Source organism: Periophthalmus magnuspinnatus, chromosome 1, assembly GCF_009829125.3.
Source record: "Periophthalmus magnuspinnatus isolate fPerMag1 chromosome 1, fPerMag1.2.pri, whole genome shotgun sequence".
NCBI lineage: Eukaryota > Metazoa > Chordata > Actinopteri > Gobiiformes > Gobiidae > Periophthalmus > Periophthalmus magnuspinnatus.
The window spans coordinates 30,694,262-30,715,583 of NC_047126.1; the positions used below are offsets into that span (position 1 = coordinate 30,694,262).

Genomic DNA, 21,322 nt, shown 5'->3' on the forward strand with positions numbered 1-21,322 from the left:
ATGTTACATAAAGAAGCTTCCAAAGACATGACATCATCATCTGGGTTTTCCCAAATTGTTTAAAGACATAGTAATCTTACTGTATGTACACTCTGACTTTGAAGAAAGTAATGTAAATCTAAACTGGACTGAAGCTCTGTGGAAGGTCCATTGTCATGTCAGAGTCAGGTTACTTCTTTCATCAGCCTTGCAGTGATCCTGTGGACAACATAATACACATTTCTTACATATTTTCCTGTTGAAAAAGAGCCATTCAAAAAGTGCACATTCTTTTTGTCTTCAGGTATCGATTTTTCCAGCTTTTCTCTCATCTCTTTCCTTCTTCTCTTGGGGAGTATTCATGACTCCTCATTCTGCAGAATTCAGTGAAGAAGAGTGCAAAATGGAGCACAAATAAAACAAATCACCACTTTGTATGCAGCAGATAGCATTGGTTCATTATAAGTCTCCACAAGCATGTGCAAAAAACAGCAATTTACACTTATAATTAGGCAATTAAGACTTTTCATGAGAAGAGATAACTATTTATGTGTCGTGTAAGCACTCACATCTGAATGATTTACTCCCAGAGAAAATATTTAAAATGTAAATAAAGGTACACCTTTTGGTCGCGGCTCCATCTCTACCTCATCTTGTCGAAATGCATTAAACTTATCTTGTATTCATTCTATTACTTCTGTTTTATTGCTCAAACGTGCATAGAAATAGATGCATTCTTCCTATTGTGAGTGAGGGTGCCTCTCCACAGATCAGACCTGTAAATGGTGGTGTCACGGAGATAATGCCATACTGTGGAACATTCAAGACAAAGCAATAACATCTCCATGGAGACAAGCAGGTGACAGACTCTCCACCAGATAATTACATAATAGAACACCTTTACAGCTTATTAACTTTTACTGGACCAGAGCAGCATCCTTAAATATTAATAAGGGGCGATGGGTACACCCTCTGTCTGTCCCACAGGACACTGCCCCGTCTGTGGAGTCAGGCTGTTGGAGACTTGCTGATAATAAGCAAAAGTGTATTTACTGACATAAGAGTTCATGCATCAGTGAAGAAATGCAGAGCAGAGTGCGGGTTAGCATACGCTCAAAACATCTATTCATTTGACTAAGTGTGTCTCTGTTGTAATTACTTCAGCTAATGAGCACAGCATCTGGCACATGGAGCTAATTGTGTACTTGTTGTACTACATAGTACATTCACAATAATGATAGTGTAATCCTGATAACTGAGGATGCATCCAGGGTAACTTCCTTATATCTTTCTTTGTAAGCAAAGGCTGTGAAACTGGCTCAGCCCAGAGACAATGTGCACCCTGTGGTAATCAGTGTGATTCACTGTGTTGCTCTTAACCATTTAAAGGAAGCCTGAGCTCTTGTACCTTCTACTTTAAAAAAGGTACAATCACAACTGAACCTGAGCCAGAGCCTAAAGCTGCAGATAGAGGACATATACAAGTGATTCTCATTCTCAGCAAGAACAGACCATTTGGAAAGACTACAGGTGTGTATTGAATTTCCTATTTTATGTAGGTGTTCCAAGTTGTAGCAATTGGTTTCCTTGGTTTCCCTGCACATCCAGACATGTTGCTGTATCATCGTAGTGATGTTCTATCAGTTTTGTCAGAGGGAACAGGTGCAGACTAATCAGAGGAAATTACACCCCATACTTTCCCCCTATGCAGCAGAGAGGCCATTACTCAGGACTGTACACTTCCGACTGGTGCTTTTCTGTGATGATGTCATACTCCACATGGGGCCAAGAGACAATGTCCCCGACTGATTACATTGTACTTTTTGTTGAAATATCTAAAAAGTAAATTCACAAATATCACAAATAGAATGACTAATTCCTATAACTGGCCTATGTTAATGATAATAACAACAACAACAACAACAACAACAACAATAATAATAATAAAGCTGCCAAAGCCTCTCACAGTGCTACACTATAGTCATTATTCATTCACTACACTTGGTGATGGTATCCCACACAGCTGCCCTGGGAAGTCTGACCACCACCAATCATTCACACACACACCACTTTCATACTAGGGTGAAGTGTCTTACCTCTCAACAACAGAACTTGGTCCAAGCAGGAATCAATCCTCTGACCTTCAGGTTGGAGGATTGCCAACTGAGCCACTGTACAAATCTGGCTTTTTAACAAGGTTCATTTTAGCTGTATTAAAATGATTGGCCTACAGAATGTTGTGATGTCGTCTGAAATCATAGACCTCTTTATACAGTCTGTGTCTAGACCACAGCACTATGTAGGCCTAATGGTTTCTAACTAAATGGACCTACTCATTTCACTGCAAGTCAAGTAATTATTTTATTTCATTTTTATCTGTATGTAAGATTTTGATTTTAAAATCCATAAACATGAACCAAGACACAAGGAAGCACCTGCAGCCAAACATTAATCAGTGCTAATGCAGCCTCTGCAGCTGAGACATGACCCGTCCACACAGGCCCTGAGACATAACCTGTCCCTTTATGCAGGTTAAGACATGAGCAGCCCAGCTCCAGTTGAGATTTTCATATATTTTGGATTAGTGACAATTTACCTAACATATAAAAAAGTAAGGTTATATTTAGCCTAACAGAGTGCTGAACACAAAGTCAAGTTTTTTGGGAACTAACGCCCTCTTGTGACCACGTGACCTGCTTTCTGGAGTGGACACAGTGATGGTCCTGGTCCGATGTGTCCCTGCTGGCTGCTCTGTGTAGCACATCAACCCATAGAAGAAAAACGAGGCAAAAGCAGGCCGCCCAGCCCGTGTGTTCAGTCAGGAGGGAGGAACTCGTCTGCGGATCAGTGTGCGCACGCTGCACCGCCCGCCCTGTCCCTCCCTCTGTCTCCCTGTCTCTCCCTCTGCCTCCCTCTGTCCCGGAACGCGCGTCTCCTTCCCTCTCTGTATTTACAGCCTTCCGCCAGCATTCAGACAGAAACACGGGTCCCTGGTGGTGTTTTGGGTGGAGGAATGCGCAGGCTGACGCGGGTGTGAGCCGGAGAAAGAGCTGAACATGGCTTCGTTGCGGATGGTTGGTAAAGTTACGCTGGGACTTCTGGGAGCACTTCATCCCCCTCGCGCTGCTCTCAGAAATGCTCCTCCGATTACACTTTTTCACCAGGTAATCACCGCCTTCAGTCGAGCTGTGTTTTTTGATGTGATGAGCCTGTTGTTGTTTTAAACTCAGAGTTTCAGACGGGTGTGCTCATTAGGTTACAGCAAGATCCGGTTCAGTTTTGTAACTTTTTGGTTTGATGCTGCGCGTTGTCACGGAAGAACAACTCCACGAGCTGTGGTTAGTTTGGTCTCTCTTGTATTTATATGATCATTGTGGCTGGTATGTGGCTAGGCTGCTTTATGAAGTCTTATTGACAACAGCGCACCAACAACAAACTCCAACTTCCCTGCTCAAAGTTACGCATCAGATCAGTGCAAACAGATGTCTGTGGACTATGCTTCAGTAGTTAGTCCATGCTCCTGTGGTCCATGCTCCTGTAGTCCATGCTTCTGTAGATCATGCTCCTGTGGTCCATGCTCCTGTGGTCCATGCTCCTGTAGTCCATGCTTCTGTAGATCATGCTCCTGTGGTCCATGCTCCTGTAGTCCATGCTCCTGTAGTCCATGCTCCTGTAGTCCATGCTCCTGTAGATCATGCTCCTGTGGTCCATGCTCCTGTGGTCCATGCTCCTGTGGTCCATGCTCCTGTGGTCCATGCTCCTGTGGTCCATGCTCCTGTGGTCCATGCTCCTGTGGTCCATGCTCCTGTGGTCCATGCCCCTGTGGTCCATGCTCCTGTGGTCCATGCTCCTGTGGTCCATGCTCCTGTGGTCCATGCTCCTGTAGATCATGCTCCTGTGGTCCATGCCCCTGTGGTCCATGCCCCTGTAGTTCATGCTCCTGTAGTTCATGCTCCTGTAGTCCATGCTCCTGTAGATCATGCTCATGTGGTCCATACTCCTGTAGTCCATGCTCCTGTAGATCATGCTCATGTGGTCCATACTCCTGTGGTCCATGCCCCTGTGGTCCATGCCCCTGTGGTCCATGCTCCTGTGGTCCATGCTTTATGCTTTATACCAGTTGTTGCAATTTGTTTAAAACTGAAATATGGTTTAAAGCTCCTATATTACACAAAAGTGATTCTTGTGAGTTTAAGACATGTTTCAACATTGTTAACTCCTCAAAAACAGACCTGCAGTTGTGTTTTGTTTCACACATGTTTGAGTAACACTTTATTATTAGTCCGTCTACATCTCCAAAGCTCAAAATGCTCCGTTCCACCGTCATGAAGTGGTAGTTTAGTTTAGTTAACAACTCCTTTTACCTGTAGTTCAGTAGAGATTGGCAAATTCAGGGCTGAAATCATCCAAATGAGTCTAGAGTGTTTTCTGCTTGAGAGAAGAACTCAGCCTAAATGCACAGGGTCTCTGTGTTAAACATGTTACAATGAAACAAAGCACAACTTTAGGTATATTATGTCATATTATCTTATGAGTTTTTAAACTTCAAACCACACAGCACTCGTCTAATCTGACCTGTTAGACTTGCAAAAACATGGCTTGAAGAATGTCAACTTCTTCCTTTGTCATCTTTGTAAAATAATGGACTGTTTGTAGATCTAGAGAAACTCAAACGGAGGGGTCCAAGAGGCTGTTGGTGTAGGAAGTAAATCAGAATTTGCTGTCAGAGGGTTTGCTGCTCCTCTGAGCTGTTTTGACAAAATGCTCATGCTGCAGAAGAGGCTGTCACTTCTCTTTGGGGCTTAAGTCTAAACAGAGCCTTAATATGACACATACTATGGCAGTTATTTTATTCTGTGTATGCTGTAACCATGAAAAATTACATGGTTTAATGCATAAGAAAAGTGGATGATAACAGAAAGAATGGCAGGATATTTTCAGTGAAACACAATGCACTTTCCACAGAGCAGAGCTGTTAATAGGTGAGTTTATCCTGTAATTTATTTTCTTAGTCATGTGGACAGACATGGCAGAGGTTAGGTACTGTAACCAGTCAAGGCTGGCAATGAACAAAATGCTGCTACATGTACTAAAACATGTTTTGTTGCCAGGCTGGTGAGTTCTATAGTATTCAGTCACTTTTATGAATGTAATTATCAAATACCAATGGGGTGGGTGATATGACATACTGTTTTGCAGATGTTTTGTCCAGTCACTGCGGTCCACTGCTCTTCCTTTGCCAAAGTGCAGCCCACGTGGTGCTGAGCCACACTGGACCTTGCTGGGGAAGAGTACATTGGGATAGTTCACTTTGAATAATGGAAACACCCCAAACTGAGCCATCCTGTACCACTCCTAAGGACATGCACATGAAAGAAGAGTAACACAGTCTTTAGTGTCCTATGTTGTCTGCTTGACTCATGATGACTCTTCAGCAGCAGTGACTAAGACTCGACTTTACTATAAAATAGGAACAACATTGGGTGCTTTCTGTTAAAAGGATTAACAAGATATCATTTTATCAGGTTCTCACTCAGTTTGTACCTGTTACATTTGTAACATCACTTTCTTTTTTTTTTTCTTTTTTTTTTTTTTTTATGAAGCATCGTGTAAAGTCACATTTCCTTCTCCGAGATGTAAATGAGAGTAGACTTCAAGGAGAGAATTAGAATTAGTGATAATCATTAAAAACGATAGATTTTGGTCAACGGTACAAACCAACTTCTTAATTGTTTCTTATGAATTTTTTGTATTTATTTTTCTTTGCTCAAAGCTGAAGCTTGAACTTAAAACCTTTAGTCAGGATGTTACCACGAACATGGTAAAAATATCTCCTCAAATCATATGAAAAGTACTTTTTACTTTTCAGTCCAGTTCAAAAATATAGTTGAGTAGAATGTACAGACACTACTCTCAAATGTAGTCAAGTAAAAGTAAAGAATATTGACTGTGAGATGTACTTAAGTACAGATACCTAAAAATTCTACTTGAGAACAGTACTTTACTACTTGTACTTTGTTATATTCCACCACTGCTGCCGGCTCTACATGCAAAATGACTATACAGTAACTTTTATAAAATTGTACAAGAAGATGGGATTTAAGGAGGTTCAGTGTAAGAAAAGGAAACACTGACATTGTTTTGACCAATGCAAATGAACATTAAGGTTTACCGATATTTTGAATCCGATATGTAGAGCTGATTACCAAACAGTAAAGTAAATCTACTTTAAACTGTTACGATACACTGCTCTACATTAGAAAATATATCTGAATGAAATAATGTCAATAGCAAAGATTGATTTCTTGACATCTCCATCCCCTTTCACTACAAACTAGGGCTAAGAAGTAAGATCTCAAAACTGTAAGCTGTCTTCAGTTACATTTGTACAGATATGTAATCTCATTTCAATAGTTTAAATTTGACCTTTGAGACCTTTTTACAATGCCAATTGTTGAATTGCACAATAACAATAACTCTGCTTTGCAAGTGAGAAAGTAATTAGTGAACTTCACCATAATCCTTGATTTTATGATCTGCAATTATTAAAAACACAAATTAATCAAATGAATTCATCTACCTGCCAGCCCTACTTCAAACCTCACCCAGAGAACACAGTCACATTTTGTGCAGTGCTCTATTTGCACTGAAACAACAAAGATTTGTGTATCTTCTTTAGTCAGGTGATCTGCCCAAAATATCAGGCTGTGCTACTGACCTTATTCCAGCAGCTGCCATGGGATCTGCCATTATCAAGGCATTTTGATAATGGCAGACAATGATAATTATTATTACCATTATCATTGCCATTGTTATTATCACTATTGCTATTATTGCATCATTTTTCAATCTCTACAGCAGATAAGTTCTGTATAGATACAAAGTGATTTTCAAGCAGAGAGAAATGTTCACTGTTGACTTGTTAGTGCACAGCTTTTAGTCCAGCTTTTATCATTTTTGTAATATTTAAGTGGCAAGATTTTTCTCTTGTTCCAGCATTAGCCGGAGTGCTAACATACAGAAGTGCAGGCTGGTAGCAGTCAGAATAGTGGGTGGGGCAGAAGGAAGTGAGTAGTATGGAGCTTTATAGCAGAACTTGGTAACTTCAGAGATAGAGCTCCCCATGCAGCTCCCTCGTGAGAATACACTACCACTGAACAGAACCAGAACATTATTGGCAGTATAATCCGCCCAGAGACAGCAGGGGGAGAAGACGGGACGCTTCAAACACCCCAAAGATACATATTTAGCCCTCACAGGGTTGGTGGTTGTGCTACATGGTCCAATATCCTGACCAGCCAGTATCTGTGTATTCCTCGCTGGCAGGATGTGAAATGAGGTCACCTTTTACATAAGAGGGACTTGTTCTATAGTCTGCATTGTTCACTGTGGGAGCAGAGCTGTTGGAGAATAAACCCAGCTGAAACTGTCAAAAACTACTGTGACCTGCTGCCAACCTCTCACATGCTCAGGACAGACTGGATTAAACATGTGCTTATTGTTGTGTTCTTTGTTTTATAGGTCAAGTAGTAAGTAACCACTAATGTAAATTTGCAAGACTGAAATAAAGGCAGTTACTTTTATATTTTCTTGCTGCTGCACCCGGCCTCTCAAAACACCTGAGTGCTTTTCAACACACTTGTATTGATTTGTTTGTAAGTATATTCATAAAGGTGCTGCGGTCACTCCAAATGCTTACTTGGCGTGCTGTACAAGTGGATGTGCAATCACATTTTTCAGTGTTTTTCTAAAGAGTACAGGGTCACTACCTGTTTGGTATAGCTTCTGTTGAATGATTCATTGTTTTAGTTTTGAGCTAATCCATTAATTTATTCAGACTGGTTACACACATTAGCTGTTCTAATGTGTCTATGATTAAAAGAGTGGAACAGTATATTGGAGAAGGCTTCTGCTCGGTGCATGAGTGTGAATGCAAAATTAGATTTCCCTGTAAAGCATTAAATTCTCCTGTGGCTCTTTAGAATTCACAGGTCATGTTAGCATGGCAAGAAGCCTTAGTTAATGGAGCGATATCTTCTTCCAGAGGGAAGAAGCTTGAACGGGGCTCACCAGGATGGCCAGAGGCATCATTGATAATTTGAAGAGCTCGGTCTACATTTGTAAAGAGCTTGTAGACAACTAGTCAATGTGTTGTGTTTGGAATGCACGATGGCATTTATCTGGTGTAGGGTCTGCCACCTGCTTTTCTCCATGGTTTGATTTGCCTAGAATTGTCCACAGTATGACAGTGATCTTGCATTTATTAATTACATGTGTTTTTATTGCTCAGTAACACCTTGGGGAAAAAAAAAATAGTGTGAGAGAATCAGACTTGTAACTTGACCTAAAGGCTTGTCTTCAGGGGACATCCCCACAATGTGGAACATTCCAGTAAAGGCAACATCATCTCCATGGAAACAAGCAGGTGACAGACCCCCACCAGAAAAGTTACATATTGCATCTTAACAGCTTCACTTAAATCTTGTGCTATCTACTTTGCAGTGGAATCATTGTATTTGTTGTTTGTTCCACCCTGAAGCAATCGCACGCTCAAACAGCTTTGAGATACAGAGATGCCTGACATTTTTATGTGAACACTACATTTGCTTTCTTCTACCTTTCATCGCCCGCCTGTCTCATAAGACTGTGGAATCTTTACTGCTGTCTAAACACCTGTTTCTATTGCATTTGGGAATAGCTAAGTTATTCCTGCATGCTTTGCTAAGAAAAATGCTCCTCCTTATTGATGATTTTAAACAGCAGCCCACACAACTATAACATTATGTGTAGTGCAGTGATGGCAGTTTAAGCAAATCTTATTTTCACAAATATGTGGAATGCTACTTATTAAAAAAAGTCTTAATGAAAAAAGCTAAAGATTGTGTTTTATTGTTCCATCCTTTCTCCAGACTTAGTTAGACCCTGATGTATGTTTTTAGTTATGGGTTTGGTCACTTATATTGTAAACTTTAAGATGTTGTGCAAACTGTTCAGACATATCTAAGTTCATTGCAATTCAACACAGGTCAGTAGTTGTTCAGTTTGTCTGCTTGTGGTGGATGTGTATATTAACTATTTGTGTGATACTCTAGTGAGAACAGGAGTTTCCCTTGGTTTCTAGCACAAGATAATAAAACATATCTATGTTTCAGTTTCAGAGCCTTTGGCACTGTGCCACACTCGCCTGTTCCTACCCCTTCCACTCAGAGGAAATAAAGCTTATTACTGTGATAACTCTCTGTAATGGGGTTAAGTGACTTGCATGGCTCCCTGATACCCCCCGGGCCGATAGATAGCATCATCTGACATATTGACTCCTCCATTCAAATATAATTACAATGATTCTAAGTGACACTTTTACAACATGAAGATGGAATTTCTTTGATAGATTATAACTGGTCACCTCTTAAACATGTTGCCAGGATGAAATGAATGGATCCCACAGTAATGTCTTTCCTGTAGTAGGGCTTACTTGATATTTGGGAATAATATGTAATTGTGATTTAAATTTATGTTTTAATAATATAATTTTGCTCAAAATTAATTTTAAAATGTCCAGAAGAATTGACAAAAAGACTGAAATGGGCCTATAAAGTCACAAACTAATACAAGACTCGCATGTATACATCTAAACAGTTTGTTTGCAGAAAAGGAAGGTGGGAAGTATTTTGTATTCTGTCTCACATCTTGTCATATTATATTTGCAGTATTCATCTCCCATGCTGCCCAAAAACTGCTTTTTGAAATCCAATCAAAAGCCAAACTGCCTCCTGCTTATAGTCTCTCAGTAACATATTAGCCCATATTATTGATGGATGGGTGACTGTGGCGACATAACTTGATATTTTTTAAGAATATATGGTACCTGTTTCCACATGGGTAATATCCAAAACCGCCCTCCCTATAGTATAAGAACAATCTATAAAGTCATTACATCTTAGACTGAAAATTGATCGCTAGGGAAGGGAATTACGTTGGAATTGCCTAGTCAATCACTGAATGAAGAGCATTACATGTGACAAGATGCCCTCTAGATCCACCCTCCAAGGTAGACGGCGAACGTCTTATCTTTTGTAAAGCACAAGTGCACACAATCCACTCCTCAAACCCCATTCCACATCCTGTTTATTTTAATTTAACTTGGACAACTCCATCAGCCCAAGTTTGTGTGGAGTATTGGATGAGAGTGGAGGCAAATGTGCTGATAGAAGCCCAAAACGTGATTTGTGAGGAAGTAATAAATGGGCCAATTAGTTAGAGAGGGCTTCCATCACTCAGCATGGGTCCAGAAAAGAGGTAGGCTGGATTAAAAGTCTGAACAATGTCTGTTTGAACAATGAATCATATATTTTTAATACTAATGCACATACAGTTATAAATAGTAGTGCGGTTGGTTTGTTGTACTACATATTCAGGCCAAAGAATAAAATAAGGCTCTCCGACAACAAGGGGGACAATGCAGTTTTTATTAGGTTTACAATCAATCTGGGACAACCTCAAACTGAGATAAATGAATGTGTTATAGAGAGGGTGACTGCTGAATCTGTGGGGTACTGGCATCTACCTCGTTCGTTGGCCAAGTCCGTGCCAGGGGACTTGTGACTCCTGCCATTGCCCTTTAAAGTCAATATGATGCCTATGAAATATACCATAAAAGTGTCTAGAAAATTGTTTGTAAGACCGATGCAGGATAAGTCTCTGCTGTAATGGATTTCGTCCCCCTTCACTGCACTTCCAACAGATGTGCTGCACTGCAAGTATACCTCAGGGCCTAGTGCTGGTGTTGGGACGGAGCCATGTCGGACTGGGACCCATCTTGATGTCGTCATGGGGACTGTGAAGAATTTAACTTTCAGAAAAAAATGTGGTAATCTGCCTTAAACTTTGCATCTGTTGTAAGGTTGGTTTGCCTCAAGGCTAATTTAACGTGCCAAGTGTTTGTTTTTTTTGGGTTTTTTTTACCCTTTTTTAAACACTTTTGAATTTTCAAAAGTCATACTTATGTTTTTAAATGTTTTTCTCAAATCACAAAAAAAAAAAAAAAATTGCTCAATGTGAACACACTAAGTGAAATATATTTTTACCTGATATTATTTTGAATCGTTCGAAATTTATATTTTGATCCAGAGGCAATACTTCACGGACCCAAATGCATTGCAGTTAAATGGTGTGTAGATTTCTGTGCTTTGCCATTTATTGCTTGCTAACTTATTTACATATTACAGAGCCAGTGAGCCTTGGCTTCAACCATTTTAAGGTCCATTGAGAACAGAGTGAAATGCCAGAGGTGCTCTGTGGTGGGACAGTGAGAGCAGTGTGGCTGAGGCCTTGTTATTGAGGATAACTGCAGAGCATCTCTGAGTGTAGCAGGTGGATTGATGGATGATACTTGTTGTGTAGTGTGTAGCAGGCAATTGGTTTCTGCAGCTTTAGAGATGTCTGAATAGATGGATTCAAACTCCACTGCTGTTGGAGAGTCAGTGATGTTTTCCGAAATGTTACACAGGAAAAATAACCTCGTCACAAACTTAATATTAGTACTAGGTAATAATGTAAGGTAAATAAGTGAGAACATAATTTAAAGTTTACTTAAGTTTTGTAATAACATCACGTTTTACACAGTCCATATCGACCGACACATTTGTATTCCTGATATTTGCATGTTTTAGATTTTGTCTGTTGGCTCTAAACCTCGATAATTGGCTGAAATTTAGTTTGGGCCAGCTCCCGAGTAAAGGGAATACATGAAGCTTTGTTTTAACAGAATTAGCTGTAGTCCACCAGAAGGGGGCTCTTCACTGTATGTGGTACACTGCTGTGGTAATTGTAGGAAATCACAGGGAAACAGATGCTATTGGTATTTTTAAGACTAGTGCATTGTGTAAACGGTAACTTGGATATACATTTTCTATTGTAAAACTGGTTGAAATCTTCAGAATATACCCCACACTTCAACCCTGTCAGAGCTTATCGGCCTTTGGGAGCAACAGATAAAAAAGATTTGTCATTGGGCCATAAATAAGCTCATAATGATTTGGTGGAATGTTGTTGCAGTAGAGTATAGTGTTGTATTTTATATCCCCTGTGCATTTTAGAGTCACAAAAGGTTGCTTGTCTTTCTAAGGACCAAATGGTGAAATTGACTGATGACACTGTTACTGTATAACTTTCAAATAAAACATAGGGCCTTTTAGCTGTAGCTTGCACCTTATTCCTCATCAATCCTTATCGTAGCTTCCAGCGGCAACAAAGACTTTCTACGTAATCCAATTTATGTTTCCTTCCTTCATTTGTCATCATCGCCCCGGTCTATTTATCACATTTTGCTCATTTCCCTCAGCCTTCAGAAGTGCCTGCAAGATAGTGTAAGTCATCCTGCCCTGATATCATATGTATGCACACTCAAGTCATTCCTGGTTCATATCAAGGCCCTTTTTAAAGCAATGAATTAAAAACACTATAGGAAGGTGTATGAGGGGGCAAGCTTGAACAGAGGCATAGCTCAACTCTGACAGCAGGGGTCTGTAATGAGTGACCCGCGGGGGGGGAGAGAGCAGAGCAAAAGAGGAGGAGGAGGAGGGCAGTTTGTCACCGGCTTGGGCTGTCTGTTTTCTGTCCCCATTGGCTGGACATAAATAACTGAAGTATAGCTAAAGGGGGCGTACGTTTTCAGACGTTTGTGTTGTGGCAAAGGCAGTGATTCGATGATGAGGAACAGATGGAGTCGAATCATTCCCCGTTGATCTAAATTGTCTCCTCAAGTGTGTGAAGGGCGATGCGTAGAGGGTGACCAGCATGCACTCAGAATATTGATTAGATCGAAGAATGTACAGGACAAGAGTTTTATCTGGTGAAAGGTCAATGTTTGTCTAAAAGAGAAGCATTTGGCAGTGGAATATTATTATGATAAACCAATAGCTTAGGTGCTTTGCTAAAGTGTTGTATCTGCTGTGATGCACCTCCAACTTTTCTAATGAGGCACAGTGGCCAATTGTCTAAATTGCAAGGGTTTGGGAAAGGTTTGAACTATGGACATTCCACTTTATCGCAGTAATATGCAAGTAGGGATGCACCGATCCAGCTTTTTCAGTTCCAATTTTGATATTATAGCTTTAAATATTTGCCGAAACTCAATATGAACTGATACCAGTGCAGAGACTGAAAACGGCGCATATTTCATTTAAACAAACATAAAATAAGACAAAACATATCCAGATTTGTTATGTAGTAGTTGTTAATCTCTTAAGTTACTACAGAGCTGCTTTGTATAAAACGTTATGAGACTTTCTGGGAAAATTATAATCTGTAAATAATCTTATTACATCGATGTATATGTCCAACCAGGATATTATCTGCACTGATATTTGGAAGCAGATATCCGGTCCAGCAAGTATCTGTGTTGATATTCAATACTGACATCAGACCGTTGTATCTCTAAATGCAAGTTGTTATTCTTATTACATAGATTTGCTGTGCCATTCCAGTACCATAATAAGTATTTTCAATATTCTGAAATGATCTTGTTTTACATTTATTTACTCTGACTAATAACTTTATCATTTTTATTAATGTCAGTTTTCATTTACATACGATGCTTGGACATTGTTGTGCCGTTGAGTCTCATGTTACATTGTGCCATGGAATCTTGTGTCACTGCCCCAAACTGTACCAAAGACATAACTCCGTAGATGGTGTTTTTCTGACGCTCCTCCTCAGGGCTTGCAGCGTCATGCATGTCTCATAACATGTGCTGGGTGTGCCTGTAATTTCCCTGTTTGTCCGGGCTTGTTTCCATTCATAGCTTTGCACACTATTAACATGCCATGCTTTCTTTTACTAAAACAAAGTCAGTGAAAAGGTTCAGACTGTGTTGTAGAGCTTTTTTTTTTTTTTTTATTAGAAGTGTTCACCCCCAAAAAAGTGCAAGTAGCAGTTTGTCTTACAGTTTGTCTCTATAGTGAACAATGAGGTTTCTGTTCTCATTTTGAATAACAGACCCGGGTTTAAATACACACTATTACAGCATTTATAATCCCATACTACTGGGATGCAGTTATACAGTTCACAGTTTGACACGGCTACATTCCACATTACACATATATTATATTATATATTATTACATTATGGATCTACATACATACATACATCTCAACATTTTATTCAATAACACAATCTCTACCCTTTATGGAGCTAATTTTGTTTGTATATTCTGCAAAAGTATATACTATTAACAGGTTTGAATAGTGACGTGTGCTTACTCCTGTACTGCATTGTGAATCATTCATATGATTCATAAATACAGTATAATGAGTATGGTTGCATCTCTACTACTGTTACCGTACTGGGCTGTTGTCTGCGGTAGAATAATACATATTGTGCCTTGGCCTATAGATACACAGGCTTATGAACGTGGCCAAGGAAATGACTACAATTCATCAGAGCTGTTTCTCCGCCACAGTGGGCACGTCGTGTTGATTTAGCGCCAGGCCAATATGGCTGCACACAGCATATGAAGTGCCTGCAGTCACTCAGCTGTTGGTCACCGATTCTGCACACACATGTACACACATGTACACACACGGACACATACACACAGACACACACATGTACACCCCTACACACACACCCCTACACACACATGTACACACACCCGTACACACACATGTACACACTTCACCAAATAGAAGGCAGTGGTGCAGAGCGGTTGTTTTCACCTTAACTTGGCTCCACTGGACTGAGAATAAAATGAGGTCCAGATACTGTTAGGATGTAAAGTGTGTGGATGGTGGTGTTAAAGGGCAGTTTTGTTACCTATGCATTTATGTGTCGCCACAAGCAGTCACTCCATTTGGTTTTGATGAAAAAGCCCAAGATATCAATCTGTTGAGTGAGGTCAGGTCACTGTTTTATATGCATACAGAATTGTGCTGTGCATCGATGAAACATATAGTTGTTCAATAAATGTAAATGAACCTTATGTGCATATATTTGTTAGTCGTTATGTAGTTTAGAGCACAGAGAAGAAGTAGATTTTAAACAAACATCTTCTTCCATCTCCTCCATCTCTGGGTCTCCGAGGAGACCCTCAGGGGTGTGTTCTGTTGCCTCTTCTGTTCATACTGTACGTATGGAGAGTAGATTCCTGGTCAAATTTTCTGATGGCATGTCCCAGTTTATATCATATTAGCTTTACTCTGCCATTCCCCTACTGTGTAACCAGAACACCCAACATTGTGAAAGATAATCTCTCTGACGATGTGACAGTTGTAAATTTGTGATTCTTCTTCTCACAGTAAATAAGATGGCATGTTTAGATTTTCCCTACAAAGAAGAATATTAAAATGTAATATATCACATTGAATAAGCTGCACAATTTAATATCACTGTTGACAAGGTTGGTAATCTTGTGTTTGGAGAGATGCAGTTCATTTCAGATGATCTGGAAGCTGGTTTCACTGTTTGGTTCAGAATAAATTAAGTGCTGAAGATTATTCTTTGAGTTGTATACATAATTAAATTGTCAATATTAAAGGGCATTACAGTAATGATAGTAAAGTGTTTTTATCTAGTCAAGTGGCTTATGTTTCTGATAACACAAATCTCCTTATTTTGTTGCACTAGCCTGAAAGCAGCAGCAGCAGAAAGTGGTGAGGAACATCGTTGCATTAAAATGCATGCAAGTTGCCTCAGTGCATACATACTTTTGCTTTTTATGCTTTTTAACTTATGATCTGCATCACTGGAATGCCAGTCGATTTTATATTTACATTTATCCAGTTAATGTAAAATTTTGTGTGTCAAGTGGAGCTGAGTACCTGCTGAGTAATTAGTTGTGCCTGTATGTTTGTCTTTTCAGGGTGCGCACAGCCATTTGATCTAACACTAAATTTATGTTCTATAGAGTCTTTTAGCACTGTGCTGTTTACACTACAGGCTGCTAAAAGCCATTATCTGTTGGACATCATTTGTTTTTGAGCTCTCTTCATTGCTCATTGACTATAGTATGATTGATTCGGGCCAGCAGTACTCTGGGATTCATACATATTCATTAGAGGAAGAGCACTTTGCAAATCCACAGGCCACACACACACTTCACTACACTCCGCTTCCTTCCCTGGATCCTTTTAAAGTGTTTGCACAAGTGCCTGTTCAGTTTACCAAGGGAAGAAGGTCTTGTGAAGACACAGAACACTTTTCTATTGAACTGTTTGTTGTTTTTCTCATGTATCTTTTCTTCTCAGGTTCACCACAGAGGGATTTTGCGGGGACAACGCCAGGCTTTTTTCTGCAGTGCAGCCTCTCCCTCAAGTGGTAATATGTTATTACTGCATTATTTGAATAAAGATAGGGGTTGGTGACACACATTACAACTTGTAATAATGTTAATCTGCTTGTCTCTATGAGATGTTATGGTTTTAACAGAAATGAGCCGCAATATGGTAATACATTTATTATATCTTGCCTTTATTAAAGCAGATCTATTGTAAGCTTTTAACCATGTTTTAGTTGTTTCCTCTTGTTTTCCCCCTTTACACTTTCGAAGTTGTATTTGGAGTGATTTGTGCATGTTTGAGTCTTTAATCTCTTATCAAGACGCCATATTGACCATCAACCCCCACTTTCACCGGCACACGCCCACTGCTCTGTCCTTACTTCATTCTTCAATTTTATTTTCTTAATCGGTGATTGGCCTTAGTTTATTTTGTTAGAGGTTCACCGTAATTGAAATTTATCAGGTGTTGACAGTAGGTCAAGGTTTTTGCATAAAATTGGCCTACTGTATGATAATGACACACTGCCCAAGAATGCAGTATACTCTGAGTAGCTTTTGTTCCACGGAAATAGTTGATTCATCCCTTAAGTATTATTGAAGAAAGATAATGGCACACCCATGTTTTGTACTTTACTGATCCCCATACTATTATACACAATATTGGATTAAAAAAAAAATAATTCCATTGTAATTTATAGTGCTCACTCTGTCTTTTGCAGATGTCTCCTTGAAATACAAATATGACCGCCTGGTTCTGGAGGTGCTGCTGCCATCCAGGAATGAGAAGTGTGTGTTCTTTTTGAGGCCCATGTTGATGAATGTGGGCGACCTGATCAGTGATCTGCAGAAGGAGGACCCTGGAGTCAGCGCCTCTGTGCTGTCCAAGGGTAAAGTGCGCTACACACAGGGGTAAAGTGCGCTACACACAGGGGTAAAGTGCGCTACACACAGGGGTAAAGTGCGCTACAAACAGGGGTAAAGTGCGCTACAAACAGGGGTAAAGTGCGCTACACACAGGGGTAAAGTGCGCTACACACAGGGGTAAAGTGCGCTACACACAGGGGTAAAGTGCGCTACACACAGGGGTAAAGTGCATCTTGTGATCTCTCCTGGGCACTATTCTAGCCCTCCTTATGGTTAGTAATGCAAGAAAATAAAAGTTAACATGGCAATCTAAATATATTATGTGTTAACAGTTGATGCTTCATAGTGTAATATCCCCTCTACAACCTAAACCCAAACCTTAAAGCTGATTGTCACAACACGGAAGGAGGAAGTAATTATGTAAATTTGTCAAACTCATTCCTAGCTTTCACAAATAATAATTGCTAACTGGTCTGTACACAGGCCCCAAAAAGCAAAAACCGTGCTGAGAGAAGAGGCTTTATGACTCAGACAGATCAGGAATTACATACAAATGACAGGAAACGTGTAAATCATGTGTAAAGACTTTTTGTCTAAATATGTTCTATTAGGATGTCCTCAAGCGAATGCACTTTTCAGACAGCAAAGTGAGCGCTGCTTTTGGCTCTTAACAGGTTGATGAGAAATAATGTTATTATTAGCTGCAGACTGCGCAAAGTGGTTTCATTTAGTCACAAACTGTTGCTTTTGACCCCATAAGAAAGGCAGATCTCTGTGAATTGAGTGTGTACACAGGTTTTAGTTCCCACAATGTGATAAATACCCACCCACACACATTATTCACATTTTTAAAGTACTGTATACAGCCCAGCGCCTGACTTCTGGTTTTTCAAGTTCTGCGTAAAGTAGCCGTAAAGCCTGAACAGCAGCGTTCAGTAACTGGCTTCTTGCCCGCAGAAGATAATTTCATGAACCACTAACCCATAATGGCGCTTGTTACAAGGTTTTCTAAAATTTTATGTTTCAAAACACACTTTATAAAAGACACATGCTTGATTTATTCCAGATTAACATTTAGATGAAAAGTTACTGTGTGTGATGCATAGAGTAGACCACAAATCCACAAACAAATGGTATCACTGTGTATTATTACTGCTTTGATCTCAAATTGACTTTCTGCTGTATTTTTATATTTGTTGGCAGATGGAGAGCGTGTTGCAAACAGTACACTCTTAGAAACTCTGCTGGACAAGGACTTCAAGCTGGTCATCAATGACAATGTGCACGATGTCCATTCTCCTGAGAAGGGTACACATTTCGAAGATTTGTACTTGTTGTGTTGCACTGTTTCACAATTCACATTTTTTTCTGCAGTGGCCATTTCCAGTGAACATGCCCTAGAGCTGGAAGACATGAAACATATGGTACATTTGCTGCACACTGCCCTAAATCTTCCAGAACATCACCTACAGAAAGAACGAGAGTTACTGGAGAAACTAGACTCACTCAAACAAGAGCTGTCCCCACTGGAGAAGGTAACTATATTTAACTATGCGTAACTTCCACGATGGAGGGTGCTTGTCTACCTGCTTGTCTCCTTGGAGATGTTATTGCTTTGCCTGAGATGTTCCATAATATAGCACCTTTATTCACTACAGGTATTTTTAGGTGTGAGCAGGGTCACCTCTCCACAGATCTGACCTGTAACTTGGCCTATAATGGCGTCATATGGTTGTCTTTGTGGAGATGGATGAGTTTAATTAAGCAATACTGTGGAACTTTTCAGGCAAAGCAATAACAACTTAATGGAGACAAGTAGGTGATGGACCCTTCACCTGAAAAGTTACATAGTGCACCTTTTAAAATACTGTACATGCCATTTAAACAATCTTTTCTTTAAAAAAATAGTGGTTCAGATTGTTTTTCTATAAATAAAAAGCACTTGTTATTTTCAGATGAAGGCCGACCTGTCCCGTAAAGCTGAGTTCCATTCCTCCAAGGCCCTGTGGACGGGGATGGCCCTGCTCTCTGTCCAGGGTGGGGCTCTGGCCTGGCTCACCTGGTGGGTCTACTCGTGGGACGTCATGGAGCCTGTCACGTATTTCATTACTTATGCCACAAGTATGGGGGCTTTTGCGTACTACGTCCTCACCAAGCAGGCAAGTCTCAGTGCACTCCTCCTGTTTAGATCTGTATTTGCATAAAAAATGGCACAGATGATTTTACACTTCAAGGAGCTGTATGTATATTTGACTTTAAATTTGATAAACGTGACCTAAATGCATCCTCAGGGTAAATATGTTAAATATAGCTTTTACTGATCACAGTTCTAATGCTGATTTATTCTTAATTACAAAAGCATTAGACAGACACAAGTCTCAAATGCAGAGCACAGTTGGTTTAAACCTAAAATGCCTCCCTCTGATCTGAATGGTCACTACCTAAACCCCAGCACCTGCAGCCAGGCATTAATCAGTGCTAGTGCAGCCTCTGCAGCTCAGAGAGTGAATTCTGGAGATTCTGAGCTTTGCAATGAGGCCTGTCCATATACTGAGGAAAAACATTTTTGTGCTCACTGGCAACCCAGGTTCTGTTGTGACTGTAGTATCTGTTTTTAAAGCCGTTAGAGTGCAGCTACTTCAAACAGAAATTTTAAATCTACATGATTACGGTAGACATACATTTTCTTGGAATGTTTGTTTGTATCTCTTCTTAGCTGTGAAATGTAATAATGTGTAAGACTGCTACACCTGTAATGTTGGTTTCTATTGATTTTTCTTCAGGATTATATATATACAGATGCCAAGGACAGACAGTTTCTGCGATACTTTTACAAAGGTGCTTCCAAGGCAAAGTTTAATGTGACAAAGTACAACAGTCTAAGAGAAGAACTGGCACAGGTTGGTTAATGTTGCTCTGCGGGTTTTATCCCATGTTTCAACCCAAACATAATTAAAACAAGCTTTCTCAAGTAAAGAATCCTTTCTTTTAGGTAGAGGATGATCTGAGACGTCTGAGATACCCCACTCAACTTCAGCTACCACTGGAACAAATTCAAATAAAGCCATGAACATTAAATTTTGAAACCAGAGTATTTCCAGAAAATACTTGTATGACACATTTTCATCATGATGTTATGTTTACAGTTCCTTCTATTTGATAATGCGAAAGATAATAACTACTTGTATACTTGCCTGTATAATTTGAAAATGTCTTGCATATATTTGCTCCTACCACTAGGAATGACAAAAGTTATTAAAAATCTTTTTTGCTATACAAGGAAATGGAGCTGTGCTTTCTATGTGTTGTCTGTGTAATCCCTCAGTCGTCCAGGTCTGATCCATGGGAAAAGAAAAATTCAAATCTGTCTCTGGACAAAAAGTTGTTGGGAGTGAAGAAGCATATTGGCCATCCCTAATAGCCTGTAAGCTCAGAGGTGTGAGAGTACCATTAGGGGCAGGAATGATTATGCTAAATATGACTCAGGCACAGTTCACACTTAGTGTAGCTCATTAGACCAGCCAACAAACACACTGTAAACCATAGGTGTGTTAGTTTCAGACAGATATAAGGCAGTGTTCACCAGCAATCTGTCCAGGACTGAAGAAGAGGCTTGGATGAGCAGTGAAATGTCTTCACTTTAAAATGTTTTGTCCAGTTGACAGAATTGAATTATTCTTTTACTTTGTGTGTTGGTTGATGTACATTCTTTTGAAAGAATTTTCACTGCCTTGATGAACATTTGGTTCACCAGACTCAGTGCAGACGTTTTTAATAAATGTAAAAAATAATAATGTAATGTCTATATAAAAATGTATGTGATAGTGTGTGAGTCAGATATCTGTGACTCGCACACTATCACACTGCTGCTTGGCCTCTGCACACTGAAGTGCACATGACAGGTGTGTTTGCTGGGGCAGCGCCGGTGGTAAATATTAATATTACTTTTGCACCAGTGAGGTAGCTGTTTGTGAAGAATTTGCTGAAGCAAAACTTGAAAGATTAAAGGAAGTTCAGAAAATTCTGAAAAGAACACAAGATTCAGTCCAAAATGCAGGAACGCGAATGTGTATGTAGCACGTTTGTGACAGTATAAACATAATTCATCAAAACAAATGTGTTGTCATATTTTGTTTATTACATATTCATTCATAACTTGTGTAAATTAGATGAGCTTCAGCTCTTGTTTAGTCTGGTGCGGTCACA

General features: G+C 39.8%; 1 protein-coding gene across 1 annotated transcript; it reads left to right on the forward strand.

Moving 5' to 3' along the window:
* Window positions 1-2,793: 2,793 nt before the first annotated feature.
* Window positions 2,794-20,400, forward strand: LOC117387566 (calcium uniporter protein, mitochondrial-like). Its single transcript, XM_033985135.2, has 8 exons — window positions 2,794-3,143; window positions 16,221-16,290; window positions 16,972-17,139; window positions 18,320-18,424; window positions 18,491-18,651; window positions 19,072-19,275; window positions 19,900-20,016; window positions 20,109-20,400. Exons 1-8 carry the CDS (start codon window positions 3,036-3,038, stop codon window positions 20,184-20,186), a joined length of 1,011 nt encoding a protein of 336 aa, XP_033841026.1. The 5' UTR covers window positions 2,794-3,035; the 3' UTR covers window positions 20,187-20,400.
* The last annotated feature ends 922 nt before the right edge of the window (window positions 20,401-21,322 follow it).

Coding starts and splice junctions, on each gene's coding strand:
- LOC117387566 (XM_033985135.2), top strand. CDS start 3,036: ATGGCTTCGTTGCGGATGGTTGGTAAAGTTACGCTGGGACTTCTGGGA. Junction 3,144..16,220: donor CGATTACACTTTTTCACCAG/GTAATCACCGCC, acceptor TTTTCTTCTCAG/GTTCACCACAGAGGGATTTT. Junction 17,140..18,319: donor CGCCTCTGTGCTGTCCAAGG/GTAAAGTGCGCT, acceptor ATTTGTTGGCAG/ATGGAGAGCGTGTTGCAAAC.